At 38.5% G+C, this 8,811-nt stretch overlaps 1 protein-coding gene across 2 annotated transcripts in view; it reads right to left on the bottom strand.

The window, feature by feature from the left end:
* The window catches only part of LOC138018516 (bystin-like), a 29,422-nt gene extending 21,212 nt beyond the window's left edge, over nt 1–8,210 (bottom strand). Inside the window, exons 1-2 of one of the 2 annotated variants that reach the window (XM_068865154.1) lie at nt 8,008–8,210; nt 11–238 (exon numbers count right to left, since the gene is read on the bottom strand). In XM_068865154.1, coding sequence (XP_068721255.1) covers nt 11–238; nt 8,008–8,181 — 402 coding nt within the window. In that variant the 5' untranslated portion in view covers nt 8,182–8,210. The remainder of the gene's footprint in view (nt 1–10; nt 239–8,007) is intronic. The other variant, XM_068865155.1, reaches the window with a different exon arrangement.
* Between the last annotated feature and the right edge of the window lie 601 nt (nt 8,211–8,811).

The raw sequence follows: 8,811 nt of genomic DNA, 5'->3' as shown, positions 1-8,811 counted from the left end.
GTTCACTTACAATGTTTTCATAGAACTGTTCACTGGCTGGTGATTTCACATCTTCCTCATTGTCCTCAGAGTCTGACTCATCACCATCTAGCCCATCCTGATCACGAGAACCAAGTATCGTCTGAGCCGTCCTTAAGGGCTTCCCTGATCCAGATCCTGCTCCAAATTCAGCCTCCAGTTCATCTTGCTGTTTTCTTGCTTGTTCAAGGATCCTTCTTGACAATTTTTCTTCAACATACTATTGTAGGATCAAAGACATGTTATTAAAATGCATGTGCTACAGCTGCTGAGAACTCATCAGGGAGAGTAATTTAAAAATACATTGTACTGAACTTGTGACATTGCTTATCTTCTCCCTGGTACAGGTGCAGTCAAACTTCAATTATCCAGACCTCAATTATCCTGATATTTCGATTATCTGGCCTTGCTTCCCTGGTCCCAGTTTTTCATGCATATTAATTAGTCATATCTTATGATCTGCTGCAGAACAATTTTCCTTCAAAATTATGAGGTGAAAGTTTGGTTCGAATTGAATTTCTTTTGCTTCAAAACACAAATCTGTACATGTTTCATGCTTACACGTGCCATAACTAATGCAGTGCATTTCATTGGCTCAGATTTGGTCAGTTGCTAAGTGCAAAATGAAATTCCACGCTACATTATAGCTCAACAAATGTGGTTTGAAGTACACAAAGTAGATTCACGTCAAAACGAATTCATCATGTCCAAAACGTAAGTGATCAATTCTTTCCATAAAAGATAAACAGTCAATTATTATGGGATTAGAAAAAGCAGAAAAAGAAAAACAATTTGTCAATTGAGTACGGTGTTACAGGTGTAGAAAACTGATTTACTTCAGCATTATAGACCAATGTAAAAACGTAAAGACTTAGAGCAGATAATTATTGGGTAACCATTAATTAATAGTTTTTCCAACAACGATGTGTGATTGTGTTTTAATTAAATGTTATTCTTCTCTAAGTTACTCAGTTTTGTTTTTGGCTCATTAACATTCATGTTTTCGATTATGGATCCAGACTCTTGATTATCCCGACTATTCATCCCAGTCCCGGATGATCAAGGTTTGACTGTACATACTCAAAAATTAATGACATCAACTTTATTTCCTCATAATTATTATAATAATTATAATTAAAATGTTATATACACAGTACATAATTATACACGATACAAAACTTCTACCTAATTAAGTATAAACGGTTGAGGATGAAGACCAAGTCAACCATTTTGTTTATCCTACTTGACCTGTATAATTATTACCTATTTAAGTTTCAATTAAAAACCAGGTATAAGGAAACAAAAACATAACCTACACCATGTGAACAAACAAGCTCATAAGGACAAGGAATTAATATGCAAATCTAAATATTAATAGAGCATAATTCAGCAATGGAAATTGGCGCACACACACTAGCCTGGTGATATAATAGTAAGTGCACTACCACAACAACAATAACAACAACAACAACAACAACAAAAAGCCAGCATAGCAAGTATTTGGTGAACCAGGAGAAGAGGAGAAAGAAGAGGCTGAAGTTCAGTTCAATAATAAGGGTGACAATGAAGCAGATGATGAGGGATAGTGTCAGATAACGAGTCAGAGCCTGAGATATCCGAAGAATCTATGCTAAAATACCTTGAAAATGTGCTGTAGAGAAAATGTTACTCAACACAGATACAGCAGATAAATAGTTTAAACTACATGTACACTGGGAACCCTTGTAAATTTCCTTGAATTAGCCAATCTCAAGGTTGCTCAAGCCAGTTTCAAAGATTTCAAGTAACATTCTTATTAGAAAGTTTGGCACTACAACGCTATATCACGTGTTGGGAATGTTATAGTACCATAAAAAACACCAATTATTCCTGATCAAGATGCACTCATTATAATTGTGACATAATACATGTAAGTCACCGCGACAACAGGAAAGCCCTGTAATAACACCCTTTCTTTTGTCTTTAGTTGCACATATCTCAAAAACAAACAGCGGATTCAGAGCCACCTTAAATCTCTGATTAATTTCTTTAAGGTGGCTCTGATTCTGCAGTATTTCCAACCCTGCATATAAATGAAAAATAGCTAAATGTAAAAATAAAGCAGCCATTGTTAGAAAAATAATGTTCAAACAGCTAACAAAAATGTTTTGAGCAACCAACTACAGCTATAGTTTGCTTTCAGCTACATAGTAGCACACATCTATAAATAGCTGCTGTGTCCATATGACTGGCAGCCACTTAAAGCATACAACCTGATTCCCAGGGTTTCTTTTCTCTGCCTCCTTTGTCGTTGAGGAGAAAGACCCTGGTTCAGGCTTGTCACGTGGCACTCCTCTACAAACATTTTCCCATGAGGATAGGTTTTTCTTTTATTTTGATTCCACTTGTAACTGGACGAAAGGGTATTCATTTGAAAGGGCATTTTTTAAAATAAATAATCTTTACCTTACAAGGTAAGTTTCAAAAAAGTCAAAAGAGCTGATGATATATTCCCACAGGAGATGAATTCCCAAAAAAGTGGTCAAGCTTTTGTGACCGAAAGACCTTTCATGTTAAGCGAGGATTGACGTTCACAAAAAAAATTGATTTTGTTAGTACATCGTAGCTAATATTGCTTCTAAAGAACATACTATCATAAAACAAATGAATACAAAAAACACTAGATTAATTTTGCTTGATAAAATGTCTCTTTTATTTTTCCAGGGTTAAAAATAATTATACTTCATGGTTTGTGTTACATGGAACCAGCCAAAACCACCCAAAACCACCTACAAGCACCAACAAAACCATCCAAAATGACCCAAAATCATCCACAATATACCTTAATACGACCAGTTTGTGTGGTATTTGCGTGCATGGCTCTCTGTGTGATGTTGCGTGATTGTCACGTTGGTTTTGGGTGGTTTTGGCTGGTTCCACGTTTTAGTAAGTACCTATAAATTAAACGGTAAATACCGTATTTACCCGTGTATAAGTCGACCTTTTATGGCCTCAAAAGAAGCTCCAAAAATCGCCCTCGACTTATACACGGGTCAAAGATTTTGAGCCAAGTTCCAGCTAAGTAATTTATTCAAAATTAACATACCGGTAATAATGTTAACGTTGTCTTGGGCATAACGACGGCAGTGGACAAAAGCCGACATAAAAGACTTCAAAATGAATGACAAAAGACTTCAAAACGAATGTAAGCAATTCTAGTTGAAATGAAAAAGGATTTGACCAACTCTAAATGTTGAAGATACTCACAAGCACAAATATGAAATAGACACTGGAAATTTTCGTTTTCCAAAGGCAGAAAGCTCTAAAAGTCATTTCTGTTTCTTCGAATAAAACACGATCGTTCAATGGCTTAGTAACCTGGCGCAATACCTTGTGTTTGCGTGCAAGCGTCGTCACTCGTGTTGCGTGAAAATACTGGTTGGTAATGAATGTTTTTTTATATTTTATACAAACCTGGCAGATTTAAATGCTTTGGAAACTTCGTATTGTTTGGTTTATGAGTTTTGTTGTTTGTCATTTGAGAAATTGCGTGTATAAGTCAAGGACCAATTAAACCTTGCACATTTTCGCATCGTTCGCAAGTTATTTTCAAAGATTGACTCCTGCTTCTTTGATCTTGCATTGTGCTTATCCTCTAAAGCCCTTTATCCTTGAACAACGAAACTGGTGAGTTTGAGGTTTACAAGTTCGATTTTCTGAGAACTTTTTCGAAACTCAAGGACAAAATGCCCGCATATACAACAGCTGCTCAACAACAACACTATTAAGCGCTCGAGGCCCTGATTTTTTTGTGTATCCACATTTCCAGAAATCGAAGAATACAAGATTAGTGTCCCATGAACAGTTAACAAAGAAATTAAGAAATTGCGTTTTTTGCCATCAAAAATGGGGGGTCGACTTATACATGGGATCGACTTATACACGGGTAAATACGGTACGTGTATCTCAATGACAATTTGCACGAAGTTGTTGAAAAACTGTCTACTCGCTACAAAAGCTTGCGACTTAGGAATCACTTTGTTTAAACGTTCAACAGAAAAATGAAAATCAAAGAACAAAATATAATACCTGCATATGTTCATACAGTTTGATTTGAGGTCGATATGTGACATAGGTAATTATAAAACATGACACCGGCTGATCGACCTCTGAACATGATTGTTTCCCATAGATAAAATGTTTCGCTTGTTTTCTTGCAAGGCAAAACCTTCTTTTCTTCAAAAGTGTCACAAGCTACATGTATTAGCATTCCTCATTATCACTCACTCACTCACTCATGCCCGACAGGGGTGAAAATTCGAACGACTCTAGCGTATTTTCTATAGAGTCCAATCGATTTGATGTCAACCTTTTGCCTTTCATGTCGAATTCCATGTGTAGTACAGTACCGCCTGAAAGTATTGACCCCTCGTGATGAGGCAATACCTCGTCTTTGCCGCGGGTAGTGGTTGCGCGCCACCGAGGTATGCAAATTTTTTTCCTCGGTAAAACCGAGGTGCAATTTGCCACGGGAAATTTGCCGTGAGAGAAAAGACAAGGCTTGCCGCAGGAAGAACAGTGATCTGCTGCACCTGTGAAATAAGCGGAAGACTGTCAAGTTTTAGATCTCATGGTGCGAAGAATCGATTCTTAAAGCAAGAAATCGTAATCAAAATGAGAAAGTGCGCGATTTCCGTAAGGACTCAAATTTTATTATCTTTACATAATGTAAAACCGAAGACTTCTGTACTGTAAAGATACAAAGATACTGTTATTATTAACTACAGTGTAAGCGACAGCTGTGTTATCCAACCAACGAAACACTCGTTGTTATCCAAGCTGTAATACTGTATGTGTGCGTGAGAAATTTGTTTGGTTTCGAAAAAGGTTCGCTTGCATCTGTTTTCGTCCAAGGCTGACCTTATTTTATTTGGAGACTTGAAATTCAAACTTGTGCGATTGTCTTCGTTTTATCATCGCCATTTTGGTGAGAGGCAAGTACGGTATTCTTGCGAGGCATCGGAGCCTTTGTCGGTACTATTTTGAGACTTAACGTACCAACGAATAATTTAAGAATGGTTTCTTTTTTCATCTCTTTCATCAGCAATAAATTATTATGTGTAATCATAGCAATTGCAGCATGTTGACTGCGCATGGAAAACAAATATAGGAATAGACTGTGATTAATGGAGAAATGAAGTCTATAAATTATCTGAACGCTCATCGTTTGCATACGAATTATAAAGACCCAAAACCAGCAAGCGAAACAAACTTGGAAAATTTTGAAATTTCGCCTAAAGAACGACATAATTCTCAACTTGACATGTGCACCAATGATCAAATGTTAACCAGAGCACGAAAACAATCTTTGCATTCGAGATGAAATAATTTTCTACTAGTTTAGGGGTTTGGTTTCCTTGGAATGTTTTTCTTTTTGCAATTTGTTACTGTTAAACAACTTGAGAATAATAATTTATTTACATAAGTCTTACTTTGAACAACAAACGGTTGGTCACGCAAGGTTTTCGAGGATATGTTGAATGTGTTTTGTAAATTCTCCGTGACCAACAACCCGATATTTCAGTCAATTTAAAGTGAATCTGCAATAGTAACGTTTTGGACAGTGATTAGCGATACTATCTAGCTTGAGTAGTTGTATTCATGTACCTTTCAACACCGGCATTGCAAGGGCGGGTCACCCAGACCCTGGACATGTAAGCTTACAGTTTTGTATATATATTGTCAAAACCCTCTCCGGCTGCACGATATCGAGATAATAAATGTATGTTCCGAGCGCTGAGCTGCAAAAAAAAGTAGACATATTCTCCCATAAACTGAAATGAACAAAACTTTAAAATGCGATGACAGCGAAGTCCACGCAAGCGGGAAAAGCGTCCACGAAATCGACTCGTCGAACCTTCGAATGAACAGTCCACAAGAAGTCTTCGAAATAATCACTGCAATCAAAATATGTCGCAAAGAAGGTTTCAAATGTGGTCGGAAGATTCTGGCTACGGATATTCTATTCGCATGTAAAAGGAAAGTATAAAAGGCAACCAAGGTCCATGACGATCGGCTATGATCCTCGATCTGTATTCGCAATTTTCAACCGAAACTTGTTCATTTCCTGTTCTTCCGTGGGATTTCAACATTATAATCTGGCTTATGGAAACACAAAGTCAACGGAAACCATTTACAACTCTACCGCGGAATTTTAATTACCGAGGGTTTACCTTGGTTGGCCTTCCCACGGCAACTTTGGAGCCTAGCCGTAAATTTCCCTTGGCAGAAAATTGGCCTACCACGGGAATACCGAGGTAATTAAAGTTGCGACAGGATGATGCGGCAATGACGCGGTAAAGGGGTCAATACTTTCAGGCGGTGCTGTAAATAAAATACCTTGCTGTGAAAGGTTTTGTCGATGCTTGTCTCACCACAACTCAAATGCGTGCTGATTCCCTCAATTGCAAAGATGACAAGGCCCACGTTGCCTCCCCTCCCCCAACACATATTTGGTTTACCTCCCAGATTTTGGGAGACACGTGACCAGCCTAAGCCAGGGTCTTTCTCCTCAACGACAAAGAAGGCTGAGAAGAGAGACCCTGGCAACGAGGTTGTCGAGCGCACTGCAGTAATTTTCAAAGTGAAGAATTAACAATACAATACAAACTTAATTGACCGCTCCCCATAGGCGCTTTTGAGGGCCAATGAAACACAACGAAACAACAGAACAGAATAACAACAACTGTTAAGAATGCCAACTGGCCGGAGGCAAACCAGTTGGCTATTTACAAGTGCAGCTGGGAAGTTGAACCAGGGACTACCAGGATCAAATTCAACAAGTGGTCAGAGCGGGTCTTGAACCTGGGATCTCCGTTTCTCAAGGCAAGCTCCCTAACCACTGGGTCACACTGCCAACTCTATAAAGTTAATAAGTGCTCTGGCATCAAAGGAACTCAAATTAATTACTTCAAGTGTTTAACCAATAAAGGTGCTTATCGAATAATAAGACTTAGACCTTAGACTTAAACCCTAAACTTAAATATTTTTTGTTCCTAGAATAAAATTAATGTCCCCATCCAAAGAAAACACATACCAGTATATCACCATGATTGTTCCCCAGAATTTCGAGATTTCTCAGTGCTCGACGTTGCGACCACTGAAGTCACCAATGCGACTGGATTTTATTACTTAACTTTTTTATTCATTGAATGAGTGCAATGAATGTCCAATAGCGGACTCTAGTTCATATAGCCTTTGAAAAACGGTGTTTACGTATCCTTAAGAAAACGTAAATTGAAATCTACTTCTTATATAAACTTCATTCCAGAAGTGACATCCAAGATTTTTTGGAAAGTGTACATAATAGATTTTAAATACAGAAAAAGCGCGTACACCAGTATGCCTTAAGTGTTTACTCGCTACTATAATAATTATTGGTTTCCAGCTTACGGGTGTACCGTAGCACTTTTTCCATTGACAACTGTAATTTTCATCCCCCATCCACAAATTATAGCATATTTTTGTAAACCTCTGTTTCCGAAAACCTTATATATATAACCGTCCCCACTGAAACGATCAAAAACGGAGGTTTTCAAAAATTAAACGAAGGCCCACGAATTAGAAAACGTAGGTTTTCGTAAACGCTTTTGAAAGTGGAGAGACAAGGAGGACTTTGCTTGCCTTTACATACTGTTTATCATCACTGAGTAACAGTAGAGCCCATTGTAATATACTTGATTCGCAAATTAGTCGTACATGTACATGTGCTGTAAAGCGTTTGAAGAACGAATAGGCAAAATTGTCATTCAATGATATCTATGGAAATAGTAGTGGCCCTGAATTCCTGGAGTTCTGCCTCTTCGTTCTTCAAACCATATCGTATGTATTTGAAATGGGTGCTTAAAAGATGTCGTTCAAATACTGATTTGAAAACCTTGACCGGCTGTGTGCACACCTGCACACAGATCGATCGACAAGTGACTCGCCAAACTGGCCATGTCATCTTACCGTGTCGTCCTTTTCTCCTTGCCTCTCTCGTCGTTGCTTTACCCTCCCGGATTGTTTCGCGGTCTTTGACTCAAGAATGTCTTCAGTCAGACCAGTTAAACGTTTCCTGCTCTTTTTGTCTTTGCCCATTTCAAAGCGGTGAGCCATTATTACATTTTCACCGCCATATTGCATCGGACATTTGCACGTGCTACAAGGCGAAAGAAAACAAGCAGCGGTTGGCAATTACCTCATGTAAGAGAGTTTTAAAATTTACATCTACCGAGCCGAAGTATACACGGGGGCCATAAATCAAATGAAAACAAAAAGGATCTGGGACCGAGAAAACGAGGTTGGTAAGATATTTATTATATCTCTGAAGTTATCAGGCGCGCGGGATAGGAAACTAGTTGAAGTCAAGCAGCCCAGGCTCTGCAGTGACCGTGCGTACGTCCACCCCTCCATGTATGCTTATGTGACAAGATTGCGGTCTCAAGTTTAGAGCTGTTCCCCCGAACACTGGGCACTAGTGCTGTGTGTTCCCCTTTCCAGGGCTGTCATAAGGATTTGTATGGGAATCTCGATAACAAACTGAAAAAGATATTTACACGCAAAAGTTCTCAACAAAAAAGCCGTACCTTATTGTCGTGGTAACTTTCTCGCTTTTTGTGTGGTTATTTGCCTGATTCAATGCGATTTAAACGACTTCTTAAATTCCCGGGTTGTCATTCGTATCTAGAAAAGTAAGACTGGAAAGTAATTTCTAGCTTACCCCACATCTCGCCGATAAAATCACGCTTCTCAGGCATCAGTCACGCTCAAACT

This window comes from Montipora capricornis, chromosome 10 (assembly GCF_036669925.1).
Source record: "Montipora capricornis isolate CH-2021 chromosome 10, ASM3666992v2, whole genome shotgun sequence".
In the NCBI taxonomy this organism is placed as follows: Eukaryota; Metazoa; Cnidaria; class Anthozoa; order Scleractinia; family Acroporidae; genus Montipora; species Montipora capricornis.
The sequence above is the reverse complement of the archived record's forward strand: the minus strand, read 5'-3'. Positions and strand labels throughout refer to the sequence as shown.